The sequence below is a fragment of the Rhodamnia argentea genome, chromosome 7 (genome assembly GCF_020921035.1).
Source record: "Rhodamnia argentea isolate NSW1041297 chromosome 7, ASM2092103v1, whole genome shotgun sequence".
Lineage (NCBI taxonomy): Eukaryota > Viridiplantae > Streptophyta > Magnoliopsida > Myrtales > Myrtaceae > Rhodamnia > Rhodamnia argentea.
The window spans coordinates 28,201,546-28,220,618 of NC_063156.1; the positions used below are offsets into that span (position 1 = coordinate 28,201,546).

The 19,073-nt window shown below is 41.4% G+C and overlaps 4 protein-coding genes across 7 annotated transcripts; 3 read left to right on the top strand and 1 right to left on the bottom strand.

Moving 5' to 3' along the window:
- Window positions 1-983: 983 nt before the first annotated feature.
- Window positions 984-6,402, top strand: LOC115749708 (pentatricopeptide repeat-containing protein At5g02830, chloroplastic). Its single transcript, XM_048282272.1, is given in 14 exon segments — window positions 984-1,222; window positions 1,225-1,599; window positions 1,925-2,012; window positions 2,192-2,396; window positions 3,031-3,138; window positions 3,253-3,417; window positions 3,522-4,112; window positions 4,415-4,480; window positions 4,593-4,673; window positions 5,132-5,229; window positions 5,300-5,510; window positions 5,774-5,834; window positions 5,983-6,231; window positions 6,295-6,402. Coding segments are annotated over 14 exon segments (2,517 nt in total). The 5' UTR covers window positions 984-1,071; the 3' UTR covers window positions 6,363-6,402.
- A 204-nt stretch (window positions 6,403-6,606) lies between these two features.
- Window positions 6,607-8,137, bottom strand: LOC115749709 (DNA topoisomerase 6 subunit A). The gene is made up of 2 exons (XM_030686644.2): window positions 6,782-8,137; window positions 6,607-6,681 (listed from the first exon to the last, which is right to left on the bottom strand). The coding sequence occupies exon 1, from the start codon at window positions 8,072-8,074 to the stop codon at window positions 6,812-6,814; it is 1,263 nt and encodes a 420-aa protein (XP_030542504.1). The 5' UTR covers window positions 8,075-8,137; the 3' UTR covers window positions 6,607-6,681; window positions 6,782-6,811.
- Window positions 8,138-9,412: 1,275 nt separating this feature from the next.
- On the top strand, window positions 9,413-13,362 carry LOC115749750 (cell division cycle protein 123 homolog). 3 transcript variants are annotated; one of them, XM_048282314.1, is made up of 2 exons: window positions 9,413-9,435; window positions 12,101-13,362. In XM_048282314.1, exon 2 carries the CDS (start codon window positions 12,200-12,202, stop codon window positions 13,199-13,201), a length of 1,002 nt encoding a protein of 333 aa, XP_048138271.1. In that variant the 5' UTR covers window positions 9,413-9,435; window positions 12,101-12,199; the 3' UTR covers window positions 13,202-13,362. The 3 variants fall into 3 exon arrangements, with proteins under 3 accessions (XP_048138271.1, XP_030542573.1, XP_048138270.1); XM_030686713.2 differs by lacking the exon at window positions 9,413-9,435 and adding an exon at window positions 9,686-9,704; XM_048282313.1 differs by lacking the exon at window positions 9,413-9,435 and adding an exon at window positions 11,093-11,183.
- On the top strand, window positions 11,088-18,452 carry LOC115749751 (40S ribosomal protein S23). 2 transcript variants are annotated; one of them, XM_030686716.1, is made up of 4 exons: window positions 11,088-11,194; window positions 17,647-17,802; window positions 17,893-18,019; window positions 18,117-18,452. In XM_030686716.1, exons 2-4 carry the CDS (start codon window positions 17,660-17,662, stop codon window positions 18,255-18,257), a joined length of 411 nt encoding a protein of 136 aa, XP_030542576.1. In that variant the 5' UTR covers window positions 11,088-11,194; window positions 17,647-17,659; the 3' UTR covers window positions 18,258-18,452. The 2 variants fall into 2 exon arrangements, with proteins under 2 accessions (XP_030542576.1, XP_030542575.1); XM_030686715.2 differs by lacking the exon at window positions 11,088-11,194 and adding an exon at window positions 16,490-16,610.
- The last annotated feature ends 621 nt before the right edge of the window (window positions 18,453-19,073 follow it).

Consider the following 19,073-nt stretch of genomic DNA (forward strand, 5'->3'; position numbering starts at 1 on the left):
CAAAAATCAAAAAAATTATTAAAATAATAGGTCGTCACCGACCAGCACGCATGTCAGATCTGGCCACCAAAATTTACCGGATGGAATGAATTGACACAATTACAAAAGCTTAGAATTAAATCGGAAAAAAAAAGGATTGAATTGGCATAATTATAATAAATTTAGAACTATTTTGATAATTTTCCCCGTACGCACGTACATATGTATCGTCGGATTTAAGAAACTATATGGAGGTAGAAACTATATGGAGGTATGTGCTCTGCTTTTGTGGGGGTTATGCAAGACTTTTACTGTGGATTGACTTGTTTTTTGGGGAATATGAACATATTTGGCATCTCTATTTCATGATATGATAAGTGTCAAACTGATCAACTGGCCGTAAAAAATGATGTGGATTGCAGAGAGAGAATATATGTGTCATAGCCTATAGCAAATGCACAAACACTTGACGAAGTAAAAATCACAAGCCCCAAATTCGGGCGATATGGCCGCCGGACATTGTTGTCGAATGATATGGATAAAATTTAGCCGACGTGAACATCCATGTCGGAAATAGACGTTGTTTATATCGGTTAAGATTTTCCACGGACATCCATGTAGGCATCTGTATGTTTGTTTTTTTAAGATCGTATTTTGGTGGACGGATTTAGCGTCGGAGGAACTTGATAAGAAAGTTTTTGAAAAGACATTTATTTAATTGGATAAATTAGAAAAGGCGTGAAAGCACGTGCACCCAAAAGTAGAATTGGTAAATCATATTTAGAAGCGAATAATTAGTAATCTCGCAGAATAATTATACTAATCATTATTCGAAAAAGGTGTCTTGAAGGCGGCTTAAAACTTTATCATGACAATTACTATTTTATCCCCTCAAAGTAATCAAATCTTCGACAGTGGCAAAAAGACAAACCTGCCTGTCAAATTCGATCCCCAATCTGACCCCAAAAAAAAAAAGATCCCAAATAAATAATAAAAAATCGATCCAAAATGTCCAAAATTGTTTCAAAAGCGCGAATTGCCAACGACTGAAAAACGCTCACTTCTTGACCACCGGAAAACGGTTGGCTTAGAATGAGAGCGCTCGTCATCCTCGGCTCCACCACCACCGCCACCGCCACATCTCCACCTCCTCCCTATCGCCACCAACACCACCACCGCTCCACCAGGCCTCCTTCTCTGTCCCGATCACCCCCGCCCTCTATCTCCACCGTCCACTCCCTCCCCCCTCCCTCTCCGCCCTCCGTTGCGACCCCAAGCCCCAGCTCCGCACCCTCGCGGACCTCGCCTCCCGCCTCGCCGGCGACGGCCGCCTCGACGACTTCGCTGCGGTGGCGGACCACGTGGTCGCCTCCGGTGCCGAGGTTTCGCTGTTCGTGGCGGAGCTGGATGCCGAGCTCGTGGGGAAGGGGTTGGCTCGAGGCCTCGGGGAAGGGAAGCTGTGGTGCTTCGTCGAGGCGCTGCGGATGGTGGAGAAGCTGGGGATTTCGCCGGCAAAGGTTGTTGACGGCGCGGCCATGAATTTGCTGGGGAAGGAGTGCGATCGGTTGATGGACTGCGGCGATGTGAAGTCATTGGTCCAGGTGATGGAGATTCTCGCAGGTGATTAATTAGGTCATCATGACACATTTCTGTTAATTCTGAAATGTGGGTTTGAAATGAGATAGCTTTAAGATCGCGAAATCATTACTTGCCTCTACAGAGGCGAACTATAAATGTTGATAAATTGGATTTTGGAAGCTGTAGTTTCTGATACTAATTGAGACTGAGAGATAGTGTTGGGGGAAAGACAGCGGTTGAACGGAGTAAACTCAGAGAAATTGTCTGCACTCGTAAAATTCTTTGCAACTTATGATTCTGGTTGTTAATTTTCTGTCAAGTTGTACTCTTGTTATCGAGTGACTGATGTTTCTTCGTTCGCTGTTAGGTTTCAAATTTCCTGTCAGAGAGTTAGTGAATCCCGCCGATGTAATCAGAGCGTCGATTGATCAACGCAGTCCGAATTTGGCCATTAGGTATGTTATGTAGTTCATTCCACACCAGTGGCTCTTATAAGGTTCAAGCTTCTACTCTTGATTCTTGAATATGCTGTTTTAGAGTGTTGGCTGAAATTTTCTTGCTTTGGTTCTTGGTGGGTGACTCCGATTATAACTCAAGTTGTCGGTCTGATGCTTCAGCCACTGCCATTTTGCAGATATGCATGCATCTTTCCACATGCACAAATATTGTTCTGCACTATCATACACGAATTTGGGAAGAAAGGGGATCTGGTATCCGCATTGAAAGCCTATGAAGCCTGCAAGAAAAGCTCGAACGGCCCTAATATGTTTGTCTACCGCAAAATAATTGATGTTTGCGGTCTATGTGGTGATGCTGAGGAATCCAGGCACATTTGTGAGGTAACCGACTTGCCTTACCCTCTGAAATTTAACTTAACATGACATGTGTGCTACGAAACTCTTGTTAATGGTTCTTCTTATCCATGATCTATATTCTTCTTAAATGACGTAAACTTAACGCTTTAAGCATTTTGAGCTTTTTAATCAATAAGATACAGACTGAGGCGAAGGCTCTTTCAAAAGCCACTTGAGGAGTTTTTGCTCGTTGATAATAGGATTTTTGTTTATCCGAGATCCAGAAAGGATATCAAGGGCTTTCAATCATAGGAATGAAGAATATGAGCAAAGTTCATAAGATTGCGACAGTAGTCATGGTGACAGGAGTTGCGAGAAAAACTACACAGTTGACCATAGGAAAGTTGATCACTTATCATACGACAGCTAGAGCAACCATTTCCATAGCTGTTCACGGTGTTACGTAACTACTAAAGCTGATGAGCACAACCTAAAATGACCAAGGCAATTGGTTTAAGGGTTCGTGTAGTTTTCAGAGTGATAGAAGTGCATTTGGCAATTTGCAAGTTTGCTCTAGGTTTCGTTGTATGATCTTTTAATTCGGAATTCCTCAAACACATCCAGGCTCGATGTGTGCTCCATGAATCACAGCTTTCTCATGTTTGCCATGCTGCTGCAGGAATTGCTTAATCAGGGTATCGTTCCAAATATCTATGTTTTCAACAGCTTAATGAACGTTAATGCCCATGATTTGAGCTACACATTGCACATATACAAAACTATGCAGGTAAATCAGCTCTCTCTCAATTTATGAGAGAGCTATTTTTTCTCTAATTAAGTCGACAAGAAATTTATTGGTCATACCAACGGAAAATCCTACCGACCAAATTTATTAGCGCAGAATGTTGGTGTCGCTCCGGACATGGCAACCTATAATATCCTTTTGAAGGCATGCTGCCTGGCTGGAAGAGTTGATTTGGCCAAAGAAATATATCAGGAAGTGCGTGACCTAGAATCGACGAGGGTGTTAAAGTTGGACGTATTCACATACAGCACGATTATTAAGGTCCATCTTCTCAAGTGACTGAAGGTTCCCACCCATTAAAAGTGAAATTTGTTCTGGTCGATTCTCCATGAAGTATCTGATATTTGGATTATATAAATTTTCAGGTATTTGCAGATGCAAAAATGTGGCAGATGGCTCTACAGATTAAGGATGACATGCTTCGTGCGGGCGTTACTCCTAATACAGTCACGTGGTCATCACTGATTAGTGCCTGTGCTAAAGCTGGTCTGGTAGAGCAGTCAATTCAGTTGTTCGAGGAAATGCTTCTGGCTGGTTGTGAACCAAATTCACGGTGTTGCAACATCCTCTTACATGCTTGTGTTGAGGCATGCCAGTATGATAGGGCTTTCCGTCTGTTCCAGGCCTGGAAGGACAGGAAAGTGGCAAAGACTTCAGGTAGAGACCGTGGCAGCAGAAAACAGAGCCTGTTGAGCATGGTTCGCCAGAAAGAAAATTCTAGTCATACACTGGAAAATGCATCCAAGACACGTCACACAAGCTTTGTTAAGAGATATCCTTTTTCACCTACAACAGCCACCTATAATATCTTGATGAAAGCCTGTGGAACTGACTATCGCCGTGCAAAAGCTCTGATGGAGGAAATGAAGGCAGCTGGACTTACTCCTAATCACATAAGCTGGTCAATTTTGATTGATCTATGTGGAGGCTCAGGGAATGTGGAGGGTGCACTGCAGGTAGAGAATCATTTCATCTGATATACTCAGTGCGGATGCATCATCTTTCACATAGCTGACAGGGCACAAATGTTAGGTAGGGACTAGAATTGAACATTAACGAGCCCATTAACCTCTTGTCGTGTGTCTATTTTATTAACTGTTGCATATCAATGCTAATTGGGTGCAACAGATGTTCCAATCAATCTTCTATCATAATGTTTATCAAATGTTAAAGTCTAAATTTTTTCTGTTTATTAAGTCGACACTGATATGATTCACATACTTATAGTGACGACTAATGTCTTGCGCATATGATGCAGCTCTTGAAAATGATGCGTGCTGCCAAGATCCAACCTGATGTAATTGCCTATACAACAGCTATTAAGGTTAGAGTCTTTTCACCATTTATGTTTAAACTGTTGTCCTTAATAGGTTTGCACCTTGAAGTGCTCTATTTGATTTTGAACTCCCCAGACTTTGATGCATCACATTCCACAGATTTGCGTGAATGGCAGACAGCTAAAGCTGGCATTCTCTTTATATGAAGGGATGAAAAGGTATCAAGTTGAGCCAAATTTGGTAAGTGGCTTTATGCTGGTAGATGATAACTTGACACGTGTCTTTTCTCTAGTATGAATATTCACTGTCCTGCTGCTGAAATTAAACAAGTTTCAGATGATTCTGAAAACTGATCTGATTGAGCAGGTCTAAGGAGAGATAATATACTTCAAGACTAGCTGTCCTATAATGCTGCAAGATTAACAATTGAAATGAAAATGAATATCTCAATGCTCATGTCATTTTCTCCACATGTGTCGATAGAAATGAGGACTCCATTGAATCAATCATTGGCAAAAGGAAACAGTTTCAAAGCAATCTTCTAAATGAGGCACAACTCCCAACTTGATCGTCATGTTTTGAAGCTACATATTACAATAAGCATGTTCAATTGATAGTGCAGCTCAGGCTCACATGTACTTCTAGAGCTAGTTCCTACTATTTTTGTATCGTTAGGTAAATTGCTGTGAGCTTTTCAGGTGACATATAACACACTTTTGAGGGCTCGCAGTAGATATGGTTCCTTGCATGAAGTGCAGCAATGCCTGGCAATATATCAGGATATGAGAAAAGCAGGGTATGTTCTTCTGTTTTTTCCCAGTGATATGATGCTCATTATTTCATCTGATTGAACATGCATACTGTAGGTACAAGCCCAATGATCACTACCTTAAGGCACTAATTGAGGAGTGGTGTGAAGGAGTGATCCAAGACAATGATATGAACCAAGGAGAAGTCAGTTCCTGCAATGGAACTGACTTAAGTAAACCGAACAGTCTTCTTCTTGAAAAGGTTGCAGTATACCTGCAGAGGAGCATTGCTGAAACCTTAGCAATTGATCTCCAGGGACTTTCAAAGGTACAAACTAAACCTGCCAACCAGAGCACTCGCAGCAATATTCTTTTTTTTCTTTGGCAAATTCAAGCATTGGCTAATAATAGTATTATTGGCTTGTAGCATATGAGAATCAATCAATCAGTGCTAATCTCTGCTCTGGTACACCTAGAATTAATTAGCTTCTAATGATTCAGTTACTTTTCTTGCTTGGACTGATTGGTCGGTCAACAAGGAGAAGTGACCTCTGTATTCTCCTAACGAAAGTGTGGAATAATTTTCGACAGGTTGAAGCCCGGATAGTCGTTCTAGCTGTTCTGCGAATGATCAAGGAAAACTACAAACTTGGTATGAGCCAACTACTTCCTTAAAACTTCTTTAGAAAGTACCTTAGTTTAATGAGATCAGGTGTTTCAGCTGAACCAATACCAGGTATCCATACCATTAGCAATTTAATTATTCTGAGCCTTCTTCAACTTCGAAATCATGGTTACAGGGAATGAAGTCAATGATGACGTTTTGATCATCTTAGGAGTCAGTGAGATAAATGCAAAGCCAACCGATCAAAGATCCGAGGTCAAAGATGCAATTGTCAAATTACTAAAGAATGAGTTGGGGATTGATGTTCTCTTGATAGAACCCAGGTCAGGCAGGACTCCTCCCAGGGAGTCGGAAACCTCCACTAGGAGACCAGTTGTTCTCCAAAGACTAAAGTTGACTAGAAAGTCGTTGCATGACTGGTTGCGTGGACGAGCAGTAGCCACTAGCAAGTAAGATTTATTCTTTGTAGAATCGTGAATTTTGGTGTATAGTTGCGTCTACATTTGTCCTGTGCTTTTAGTGAGTGATCAGGAAGAAAGATCAATAACAGTGTAGCTCCCAAAATATGAAATAAGAAAGATCCCCTTCTGTTCAACCATTTCCTGCTTATTTCCATTTATTCAGCTCTTTTTCGCTGTAAGCATCAGACATACCATTATAGTTCATCAGCGTTTGTCTATGCTAAAAATGAACTTTCAGAACCTCATTCACTTGACCCTGCTGCATAAGTGCAGGGGGGGCATTTGCTCATACTCGCATTACAACAAGGTTGTGGTATTGCTGGCTTACCAAAAGAGAGTTCAACACACATTTCAATAGACTCAAAAGAAGTTGCCCAGCTTCCAATTGATTTTCTCCTCCCATTCCAGTCAAACTAAACACAGTACCACGAAATCAAGTTCAATTATCTAAAGACATACAGAAGATAAGCCTCTCAACGACAACACTTTTCCATGAGCAAACACTATAATTACCAGAGCAAATGAGAATTGATCTCACTCTCCTCAGAGCCAGTCCTGCTGCTGAAGCTTGAGGGGCAAATATACCTCGGAAAGATACTGAAACCCGAAAGTGCTCAGAGCCTGAATCTCTGCCTTCTGCTTCGTCTTCACCATCAAGCTCAGCTCCTCGACCCACCCCGGGTTCTTCTTCACGAAATCCTCCTCCAACAAGTCCTTCCCCGTCTTTATATCCTGCTCCGTCATGGGCAACCTACACTGCTCCGGTATCTTATACTTATCCAGGTCGCTCGGCCTTATACCCAACCATTTGATGTCAGGGGTCGTCAGGTTGGCACTGTCGTACGACATGTTCTTCGACCCGCACCCATAAACCGACAAGATCTTCAATCCATAAGGGTCGCTGTCCACAAGGGCGAGCACAGGCAGCTTCAGCTCCATCTTCATCTTCCTCAAGAAGAGCCTCGTGGCCACGTCCGGTTGGCCCTTAGCCGTGACAATGATGCACGGAAACCTGTTGTAGAACCGATCCTCTGCCAATCGGATGTAGGCAGCGTCCTTCTCCACCAAGAGTATGAACAAAGCATCGCTCTGCATATCGCCAACCCGATCAATGTTCGGTGGTATTGCCTTCCCTCCCATCCCCATCTTCGTGCAATCGATCATGTCGCCGTTGTCGCTGAAAATGAGCCGGCCCACAACGACTCCCTTCTCGGCAGCAATCACATTGAGGCTCGACCGAGTGCACCCCAGCATACAGGACACGTCGTCGAGGACCGAATCGGACTGTGATTGGTCCTGGAAGAGCTTGACGTCGGTGTAGAAGAGGTCACGCTTGGTGACGTGGATGCTCTTGGCGCAGAGCTGGTGAATGAGCTGGAGGATGCGGGTGGTGATGGTGGACTTGCGGACGCTGGAGACGTTAGCGAAGGGGCGGAGGGTGTTCTTGTCCTTGAGCACGATGCGGTCGAGCTCGGGGACGTAGAGCTGGTTCGCCGAGGAGCGGGAGGGGACGTCGAAGGCGAAGCCATCGCCGCCGAGGATGGAGCGGGCGATGCGGAGGATGAGGGACTCGATGGAGGACTGCACGGAGGAGAGGGAGAGGTCGGCGACCTCGCGGCAGGTGGAGGAGAGGGCGAGGTCGGCGAGGGTTAGGGTTTTGGCGCCGGAGGAGGAGGAGGCGGTGGCGGCGGAGCCAGTGAGGGAACGGAGTGTCTGGAGGATGACGGAGTCGGGCTTGAGGCGGTTCTTGAAGGGGAGATCGTCGTCATCGGCGTCGGCGCGGCGGCGTTTCTTCTTCTCGGCCATTTAGGAGGGCGGGGGAGGAGTGGAGGGAAAATGAGTGGGAGTTCACAGCTGGGAGAGGATCTCTGCAGTTAGTCCTCCAACTTTGGTGTAACGTATAATGAGATTCTTAAATTTTTAGCTTGTTCGATCTTATATCTAAATTTTAGTTTGACATTCAAAGTGTTTCTCAAATTTTTAATTTATTTAATTTTTTTTAAAATTTTGATATATATTCAATATACTCTTTGAATTATATTCAATGTAGTCTTTCGATTAAATTAAGATTCAATATTGAATAGTTCCGTTTGATTTACATATTAAATTAAATATATATCAAAAGTTTAATGATTATATTAAACAAATCAGAAGTTGATAGATCATTTGCGTTAAAGTTCAGTTATCACATTAAATAAATTGATAATCAAATATTTTAAAATAAAATTCATAGATTATTTGTTTAATTTTTCCATGGCTAAACACCTTACGAAAATCCAGCAAGAAAACGAAAGACCCACAGGGCTCAAAACATTTAAGGCCCAAATCAAAAAGCATGCCTAAATAGGCGCAATCACATCTAAACTAGGGCTGGGATTTGTTCTTATAGCTGTCGCACCGTCTTCATTTTCTCAAACTTCCTCCAAAGTCGCACACCGCCTAGTCAGTCACCATGCAATACTAAAGTTTAGGGATTATATTAAACAGATCAGAAGTTGATAAATCATTTGCATTATAGTTCATATATCACATTAAATAAATTAATAATTAATCGTATTATATTTTAGACCAAAATTCAAAGAATATTTGTTCGATTTTTCCATGGCTAGACCTCGTGCAAAAATTCAGCAAGCAAATGAAAGCCCCATTGAGTTCAAAGCATTCAAGGCTCAAATTAGAAAGCATGCCTAAACTGGCACATTCACTTCTAAACTAGGGCTGGGGTTTGTTCTTGCAGTTTTCGCACCGTCTTCAACCTCTCGAACTTCCTTGAGTAGCTCGCCGCGTCCGCTCAGTCACCATGGGATACTAAAATTTATGGATTATATTAAACAAATCAGAAGGTTGAGGAATTATCCGTGCTAAAGTTCAAATATCATGAATAAATTAATAATTAATCATATTATAGTTTAGGCCAAAATTGAGATATTATTTGTGTGATTTTTCCATGGCTAAACCTCTTGCAAAAATCAAGCAAGCAAACAAAAGCCGCATTGGACTGAAAACATTCAAGGCCCAAATAAGAAAATAGGCCTAAACAAGCGCAACCACATCTGAACTATGGTTGAGGTTTGTTCTTGCAGCTAGCACACTGTCCTCAACCTCTAGAACTTCCTCCAGAGCCACACAGTGCCTACTCAGTCTCCATGCTTGCTCAGTCACCGTGGGTATCAAATTTTGGGGATTATATTAAACAAATCATTTGCGTTAAAATTCAAAAATCACATTAAATAAATTAATAATTAATCGTATTATATTTTAGGCCAAAATCCAGAGATTATTTGTTTGATTTTTCCATGGCTAAGCCCCTTGCAAAAATCCAGCAAGCAAATGAAAGCCTCATTGGGCTCAAAACATTCAAGGCCCAAATCAGAAACCTTCTTCGATCTTTCGAACTTCCTCCGGAACCGCACAGAGCCTGTTCGGTCACCGTAGGGTACTAAAGTTCGGGGATTATATTAATCAAATCAGAAGTCGAGAGATAATTTGTGCTAAAGTTCAGATATCACGTTAAATAAATTAATAATTAACCATATTATAATTTAAGCCAAAATTAACAGATCATTTGTTTGATTTTTTCATGGCTAAACCCCCTGATAAAATCCAGCAAGCAAACGAAAGCCCCATTGGGCAAAAAACATTCAAGGCCCAAATCAGAAAGCGGGCCTGAAGGTTTTGCATAATTGATGCATAGAGGTTCTTGGAGCTAAAACATCTCAAGACTTTGTTTCTTTAGGAGTCTCTGTTTGGTCTAGGAAATGTTTAACTGACCGTTGACAATGTCTTTCTTTCTGCGATCAATCTTGTTGACTTCTTTTCGTACTTCATACCATATTTTTGCTTGCTGGTGGTAATCAATGCTAGTGCGTTTTCTTCAGCTCTCTGCAGGTATCTACTTTAGAAATCAGTGAACTGGCTTAGTGCTTGTTCCTTTTTCAAAAATATTTTCCTAAAAATAATTTTTTGTATCGCTCAAAATATTTAGTTAATTGAAAATTATATTCATTCTCGATAATAATTTATGTTTGAATAACTTCGTGGACAATGGAAATATTTTTTGTTTATTTGTTTTAATAAGCAATATAAGCGATCCTTTTTAGGAAAATATTTTTCATATCCCGCATTTTCTGGCGGTTAGTACTTTCACCTTCTTGCTTGCCCATGAAGCACCAATTAATATACACCTTGCCACCTTTTAAGATTTTAACCACAAAAAAAACAGATCTATGGATTCGTTTGTTTTGCAAAAAATGAATGATTTGATTTGTATTTCCTAAAAATAATCTCTTATATCGGTTACAAAAAAAAACAAATTAAAAGTATTTTTATCGCCTCCAAAAGTATTCGAACATAAATTATCGTTGATTATGAAAATATTTATTATTGACTAACTATTTTAATCGATACATGCGATCATTTTTAGAAAAATGACTTTTAAACCATTGCCCCAATAACCACTTTTCCCATTTGAAAAGAGGGAGGTAGGGGGTTCGAATCTCCACCTTCAGGGGGAGTGTGGTGGGGACGCATGAGGAGGGAGCAGGGTTTTCGTAATCTACACACGGCGTATAGCGCACGCAATGCGGCTCGTATAATAGAATAAGATAGGGACCAAAGCTCGAGCGAGAGGAACGGTCCGCCCATGGTAACTGGAGGCTCCCCTCTCATGCGATTAGTATTGGCCTTATTAAGGCGGTGCGTGGGCTTCATGAAGAGCCCAAATCCGAACCACCGAAGCCCAAAACATCCAAGGCCCAATTCGGAAAGAGGCCTAAACAAGCATGATCACCACACACCCACAGAGTTGTTTATGCCATCGTGATGAGCGTGTGGTAGGGGCTAGGGCTTCTTGTAGCTGCTGCCACTCCGTCTGCAACCTCTCGAGCTTCCGCCAGAGCCGCGCAACGCCTACTCGGTCCCCACGGGGTACTATACTGCGACTCTACTTCCTCTCGTCTTTGAAATTGTTCTAGTTTTCGATTGTCGAACGTGTGTTTCGGGTTCCTGGGGTTTGCGTTCTCGTTTCAGATTGAGAGCTGGATATGTGTTGATGTCGTCTTTAGAGGAGGAGAAGATTCGAGGTTGCTTTGAGGTTGCGTTGTCCTTAAGCAGACGGTGAAATGGAGGCACTGCTGCTTTTTTTGTTTGTCGTTCTTTTTTCTTCTCTTTGAGCGAAGAAAAAGCAACAGTATGCGATAACCGAAGTCGAGTCCTCCATCTGATTTTGGCCTGCGTCAATAATCTGGGCAGATTACGATATTAATGTCGAATTTGAAATTTACATCTTTGTAATTGAGTTTTTCTCAGTATCACAATGGCTAAATAACTACGAGCGGCTCCATAATGTCGGAAAGTTGGGTCCTTTTTTTTTTTTTTTGTGTTCTTCAGCATTTTTCGGCTCTGCTAATCTTGATCGTATACTGATGCAAACTTATTTTTCGGGTGCTTTTACTTCTGTTGCACTGTCGTGGTTTTCAGAGTTTTGTCTCATGAAATTCTTGTGACGATGCGCTTAGGGTTGTGGGGTAAAAATTTGCACTTTTAATCTGTAAAGCCACATGATATTACCTCTACTGCTTTGGAACGCTATGCCACATTTGTATTTTCTGTACATTCTTTTACGCCCTCCAATAGCAATGCTAAGCAGGTTTTAAGCCGGAATACAATAGTTAGAGTTTGTTAATGACTTTGTTTCTTTAGGAGTAGGAGATGTTTGACTAACAATGTCTTTCTTTCTGCCATCAATCTGCTTGATTTTTTATTTTTATTTTTGGTATTTCACACCTAATTTGTGCATGCTGGTAGTAATCAATGCGATTGCATAATCTTCAGGCTCTTGCAGGTATATGCTTCAGAAATCAGTGAATTGGCCTAGTACTTGTTTCGTTTTCTCCAGCCTTTGGAACGAGCTTTTTTGAAAGTTACAAAGCAATGAGGCAAGAAGAAGTGGATCGATGCCAGATTCAAGAGTGGTATCCTAAATTCAAGTTGGTGTCCATCAAAACGCATGTTCATCGGCTTCCGGAGTCCTTCGTTGAGTACCTTCTTGGTGACACTGGACCATTTGTTCTACCAAATTCTGTCACAGGTGAAGATGCCCTTCCCAACAGGGTCTGTAATCTTGTGGACGAAGATTATCTTGCAGTTTCAGAAGAATCTGGAGATGAATCCGAGGAATTCCCACCTCCTTCTTTTCCAGAACTCGAGTTGGAGGTCAAAGAGTCAATTGAATCGCTCGGGGGTGCCATTTTCCCTAAGCTGAACTGGAGCTCGCCAAAAGATGCTGCTTGGATTAGTGGTAGTGGGAATCTTCGGTGCACGTCGCTTAGTGAGATCGCGCTCCTGCTACGCGCATCCGATTCATCGACCCACGATCTCTGTCATGCGTATGATTCTTGCAGCAACAAGTCCTTGTCGAGGCCACAGAGCTTTTTCCTTGCTCTACGGAAGTGGCAGCCGGCGCTTCGACCAGAGATGGAATTCCGTTGTTTTGTAAGGAACAAGCTTCTGGTTGGCATTTGCCAACGTGAGGTTACCACATTTTACCCGGTCCTCCTCGAGAAGAAGGAGCACCTTAAGGTTTTGATCGAGGATTTCTTTGAAAGTGAAGTGCGTCCGAACTTTGAATCGGATAACTACGCGTTTGATGTTTATGTCACCAAGGATGGGAGGGTTAAGGTACTGGATTTCAACCCTTGGGGGGTGTTTACGCTGCCACTCCTCTTTTCATGGGACGAACTGAGCGAAAGGGACGATGAAGAGGTGGATTTCAGAATTGTAGAGAGTCGGTGCGCGGTCCGACCAGGTTTGAAAACGGCTGTGCCGTACGATTACTTAGATACAAGTCCTGGGAGCGGTTGGGACCAGTTCCTGAGAAATGCTGATGAGGAGATAAGGAAACAAGCTAAGGAGTCTCCAGAAGCGGGCGCTTAGCGATCGAATTTCGATCAGTTTGAATGCACAGACGATAACCCTATTGCTCCTTCCTAGGCATGTTTTCTGTGATTCCCTGAGGTTTGAAGTCGTTCCTTTTCGTGTTCTTGTTCTGATATTGTAAATTCTTCTCTGTTGCTTCCTCCTCGGAAAGGACATGTGGTCCGTGGAGTCCTAATCAGGGGAACACATCGTCGAATGCACCCGAGTAGGTGTGTCGACATGAACTCGCAAGCCTAGTCATGCAGAAGCCGAAGGAAAATGATTTTGACTATGTTTTAATTTTTAAATGATTGTTTGTATTGTTTAGAAAAATTAATTAGGAGAAAATGCTTTCCATCGTTAACATTTATTTCTTATAGACATTTTCGTTGATGACTTGGTTAATGAGCTTCTGTGAGCAATCGAGCTGAATAGATTTCAGATTGGTGGCTTTCCGCAAATTTAATACATCCTTATTTTTAAGTGCACTCTTTATGCATAGGGTGCAAATGGACAAGTACGTCCATCGGTTTTAAATTCGGATGAGGCGTTGTTGCTAGCATTATTGGTTTAGCACACGGTGGAATCCACGTGTATGAATCGGTTCTGCCACGTCAGTTCAGTATAAATCGGTCGTGCCACGTCAGCTCAATCCCTTAAAGCCATAATCATCCTAATCAAATCTATTAAAAAAGCGACACATTCAAGGCGACGTAGTTTGAATCGCTGAACATTTTTCTACTTAAAGCCAATTCGAAAGTGTTGTACCAAGGCTCTCTAATGGACAGGAAAACCAGAACATCCGAGACAAATTATTGATGCAAGTCGATGGAACGACTACTGGTCATGTGATGCAAGTCGTCGTATAAAATGGCTTTTTTCTTACGGTGACCAAAGTTCGACCCCGTCTTATGGATTACAGTTCCGTATATCCAATGCGAGATTCCTTACGGCATATTCGTAACCTCGTATATCAATTAAAGCTCCGTTTAAATGAGCTTGTCTTGTTATGACAATGGCTAAATAACTATGAGCAGCTAGTAATTTTCGAAAATTGGGTCTCTTCTTTCGGTTCTTCAGCATCATTTGTCGACTATGATAGTCCTCTTAAGTACGTTGTAAAAAGCTCTTGCTTGATTGTATACTGATGCGAACTTATTTTTCGGGGGTGTATCTTTACCTCTGCCGTGTGCTGTCGTGGTTTTCAGAGTTTTATCTTCTGAAATTCTTGTGCCGATGCGCTTAGGGTTTTGAGGTATAAATACGCACTTTTAACCAGCAAAGCCATACGAGATTACCTAGGCTGGTTTGGGACGCTACGTCATGAATCTTCTGTACATTCTTTTGCGCTCTCCGATAGCAATGCTAAGCAAGTTTTAAGCTGGAAACACAATAATTAGAGTTTGTTAATGGCTTTCTGTTTGGCGAAGTGGTAGCCTCCGTCGGCTTCAAAGAGTAGCAGTCATTGACAGTGGGTAGAGGAGATGAAAGTAATTAGTACAAAATATGGTCGACATAGCGTGATCGGATGTGTCTTCCTCGACTGATGCAATAGTAGCAGGTTCTCTGTCCTAGAAAAGCGTGAACCACATCGTCGAATGTACCGAGTAGCTGTGTCGACATGAACTCTGAAAGCCCAGTAATCCAGAAGTCGAAGGAAAATCGAGATTAATTCATTAATTTATTAGTTAGAAAATTGTTCGTTGTTAACATTAATTTGTTAGACATTTTCGTTACGAATTTGTTAATGGAATTTTGTAAGCAATCGAGATGAAAGCACTTCGATAGGTGGTTATTGGCGAAACAAAGGCTTTTCTTATGTTCTAGTTCAATCTTTATCCTTATTTATAGTTCACTCTTTATTTGCCACGTCAGCTCAGTTCCTTAAAACCAATTCACATGGATGAATTAGGGCTTGCTAGGGCATCCGAGACAAATTATTGATGCACGTCGATGGAGCGACAGATCGGTTATTACGGCTCCGTTTATTTCACGGAAAATAATTTTTCAAATTTTGTGTCGTTTGGTTCTTGGAAGATAAGTTAGTCCATGAAATCATTGTTCTCCCATTAAAAAAACTCTTTCGAAAATGGGAAAAATGTTTTGTCGCTTTTTGAGAAGTGAAAAATATTTTCCTCGTTCTTCTTTCCACCTCTCCTTCAAATCTTTTTTCTTTTTAATTATCTTTTCAACTTTCTTTTCGTTTTTATTTATTTTTTCAAAATTAAAAAAATTACTTTTTAATATTTCTCTTTTTCTTTTTCCTTCTTCTCCTTTGGCCGGTCGTCGGCCTTGCCAGATCTGGCGAGACTAGGCGAGTCATCGCCGGCTTGTGGTAAGGCTTGAGCTCGGCGGTCACCGTGGCGGGCGACCGACAAAAACAACAATAGAAAAAAGAAGAAAAACATAAAATGAAAAAAGAATAGAGAAAAAAGGAAAAAAAGATAAAGATAAATAATTAAAACATTAAAAAATTGATTTTTTTAAATAAAAATAAAAATAAAAAACATAAAAAAAAAATGGCGAATGAAGTGCATGGAGAAAAATTAAATCTAATTTTTCATACCAAACAACAGAAAATATTTTTCGAGTATTTTTCATATTTAAGCCAAACACCGGAAAGATGCGGCCATTTTCTTGAAAATTGACTTCCCGGAAAATATTTTCCAAAAGCGACTTATTTTTTGCAAAATAAACGGTGCCTACGTATCATCACTTTTTCTGTGATTCAATTGCCACATAAAATGCTTTCTCCTTATGGTGATTAAAGTTATGACTTGATGCATAATATAATCCCCGAACTTTTGACTTTTTCATTGTAATCCTTGAACTATATCCAAATGTGCAATGCCGTCCCCGAATTTTAATTTATTTATGGCTCCGTTCTGGCTTATGTTCAATTTAACCCTTAAATTATTTGAAAATATTCAATGTTGTCCTTAAACTTGAATTAATATCGGGACAACATTGAACAATGTTGAACACGTGTCAAAAACGGAGCATAAGGACTAAATTGAACACGTGTCAAAAGTTCATGAAGTACATTGAACAAATTTAAAGTTTCTGGATCACAACGAGCATATTAAAAATTCAAGAATCACATTCCATATTGGATTATAGTTCATGGACCATTTATATTATTTTTTCCAATATTTATCCAATGCGAGATTTATTATGAAATCGTGCTATCAATAAAGATGCGAACCGAAGCTCGAGCGGGAAGAATGTCCGCCCTCGTAAGCAAGAGCCCACCAAATCCGAACCACTAAAGCCCAAAACATTCAAGGCCTAATGAGGAAAGAGGCTATATATACGGTCGTTGATGAGCCTGCGACAGGGGCTAGGGTTTCTTGTCGCTGGTGCTACTACGTCTTCAACCTCTCGAGCTTCCGCCAGAGCCGCGCAAAGCCTACTCGGTCACCATGGGGTACTATACTGCGACTCTACCTTCTCTCGTCTTTGAGATTGTTCTAGTTTTTGATCGTCGAACGAGCGGTTCGGGTTCCTGCGGTTTTGCGTTCTCGTTTTAGATTGAGAGCTAGATATGTGTTAGTGTCGTCTTTCGAATGGTAGAAGATTCGAGGTTGCTTGAGGTTTTGTTGTCCTGAAGCAGACGTTGAAATGGAGGCACTGCCACACTGCTGTTTTTTTTTTTTTACTGTTCTTTCTTCTCTTTGAGAGAAGAAAAAGCAACAGTAGTTGATAATTGAAGTCTAGCCCTCCGTCTGATTTTGGCCTGCGTCAGTAATCTGGACAGATTACGATGTTAATGTTGAATAGGAATTTTACAACTTTGTAAATGTGTTTTTCTCGTTATCACAATGGCTGAATTACCATGAGCAGCTCCGTAATTTTCAAAAAAATGGGCTTTTTTTTATGGTTCTTCAGCATTTGTGGACTCTGATTGCCCTCTAAGTACATTATAAAAAGCTCCTGCTTGATCGTATAGCATACTCATGCAAACTTATTTTTCGGGTGTATGTTTACTTCTGCCGTCCTGTCGTGGTTTTTCAGAGTTTTATCTTCTGAAACTCTGGTGACATGCGTTTCGGTTTAACCTCCTACGAGGGATAGTCAGGTTTTGGGTTACAAAATTGTACTTTTAATTAGTGAAGCCATATGGGAATGAGATTACCTCTACTGGTTTTGGACACTATGCCACATTTGAATCTTCTGTACATTCTTTTATGCCCTCCAATAGCAAATGCTAAGCAAATTTTAAGCCGCAATGCAATAATTAGAGTTTGTTAATGGCGCAGTAGTGGCCTCCGTTGGCTTCAACAACGAGGGGTCATTGACAATGGATAGAGGAGACGAAAGTAATTAGGACAAAATATGGACGACATATCCTGAAAAAGTAATTAGAGCAATACTTTGTGGGAGATGACCTGTGTCGCTATTCCAACGCTTTATAGGAGATGTGAGATATGGATGTTGGATGTTAAGCAGTCGTTTCTTTGCAGGAAGACACGTGGTATGGGAGCTGGTCGCAAATTGAAGTCTCACCGAAGGAGGCAGAGATGGGCCGACAAGTCATACAAGAAATCCCATCTTGGCAACGAGTGGAAGAAGCCATTTGCTGGGTCTTCTCACGCCAAGGGCATTGTCCTTGAGAAGATGTAAGATGTCATCTCTCAAACCAAAACCTACTGATTTTTTGTCAATTAAATTGCCTAGAATGTGCTAAATGATAGTTACTTAATGTGCAGAGGTATTGAGGCTAAGCAGCCTAACTCTGCTATTAGAAAATGTGCTAGAGTTCAGCTCATCAAAAACGGGAAGAAGATAGCTGCTTTCGTGCCCAACGATGGTTGCCTCAACTACATTGAGGAAAATGTAAGATCTTCCATAGCGTATTATGTAACATTCAACTGTTTTTCTCCTCCTCTTATTGCCTTCTGGTAACTGACAATGAATGCAATTTCGAAACCAGGATGAAGTTTTGATTGCCGGTTTTGGCCGAAAGGGTCATGCTGTGGGAGATATTCCTGGTGTGAGGTTCAAGGTCGTGAAGGTCTCCGGTGTGTCCCTCCTGGCCCTCTTCAAGGAAAAGAAGGAGAAGCCTCGGTCTTAAGTTTGGATGATGGCTTTTGCCCGTGATGTCAGTTTATAAGCTTTTATCACATTTTTGGATGTTGAATTCTGATTTTGGCCCTTTCGAACAATCCGCTATGATTTGTCTAGCTTATTGTACTGGTTTCACTTCAAGTGACTTGAGTTGGAGGTCTCTGTCTCTATCAATTTATCGATTACTCACTTCTCTTTGGAATCATATGATTCTAGATCATCTTTAAGAATGTGTATTGCTTTCATAATCCGAAGTGCTCTCTATATAATAAGGGAAATCGCAACTCAGACAAATTTCAAAGTCCGAAATCACCAATTCCCAGCTCCCCCACCAGAGAAGAGTCGAATTTCTGCACGGATAAACTCTTCCAAATATTCCGACCATTTCCACTTTGCTTCTATCTTCAGAGAAAAGAAAAATTTCACATGAGTCCCCTCTTATCTCGGACGGGTTGAAAGGGCCGGCCAAACTCGACATTGGATGCTCTGCCCCACAACTGTACATATATCGCAAGCCCTACCTCATTTCTCAGCAAATCCACTGCACCAACTTTGTTGCCGGCTGCCATGGCCGCTCAATGCGAAAGATGCGACATCTTCAATTACACTATACAGCGATTGTTGGTTTCATAATCGGTCCAATTGCTCCAATGCACGTACTTTGCTAGAAACACCTAGCTTGAATTGGATAAAATCCACAAACCTCATGTTCTTTTCCTTTTCTTTTGTTCTCGGATAAGGCCCCGAGTCATGTCGCCTTGTTTTTTATGCATATGAAAAATCCTAGCCTGGCATACAAGTTGCCTAGCATTGATACATATCA

Bases quoted from the DNA above. Each gene is read 5' to 3' on its own strand.
- LOC115749709 (XM_030686644.2), bottom strand. From the start codon at position 8,074: ATGGCCGAGAAGAAGAAACGCCGCCGCGCCGACGCCGATGACGACGAT.
- LOC115749750 (XM_048282314.1), top strand. From the start codon at position 12,200: ATGAGGCAAGAAGAAGTGGATCGATGCCAGATTCAAGAGTGGTATCCT.
- LOC115749751 (XM_030686715.2), top strand. The intron at 17,803-17,892 runs GTAAGATGTCAT...CTTAATGTGCAG, and splicing joins GGCATTGTCCTTGAGAAGAT to AGGTATTGAGGCTAAGCAGC. The intron at 18,020-18,116 runs GTAAGATCTTCC...TTTCGAAACCAG, and splicing joins TCAACTACATTGAGGAAAAT to GATGAAGTTTTGATTGCCGG.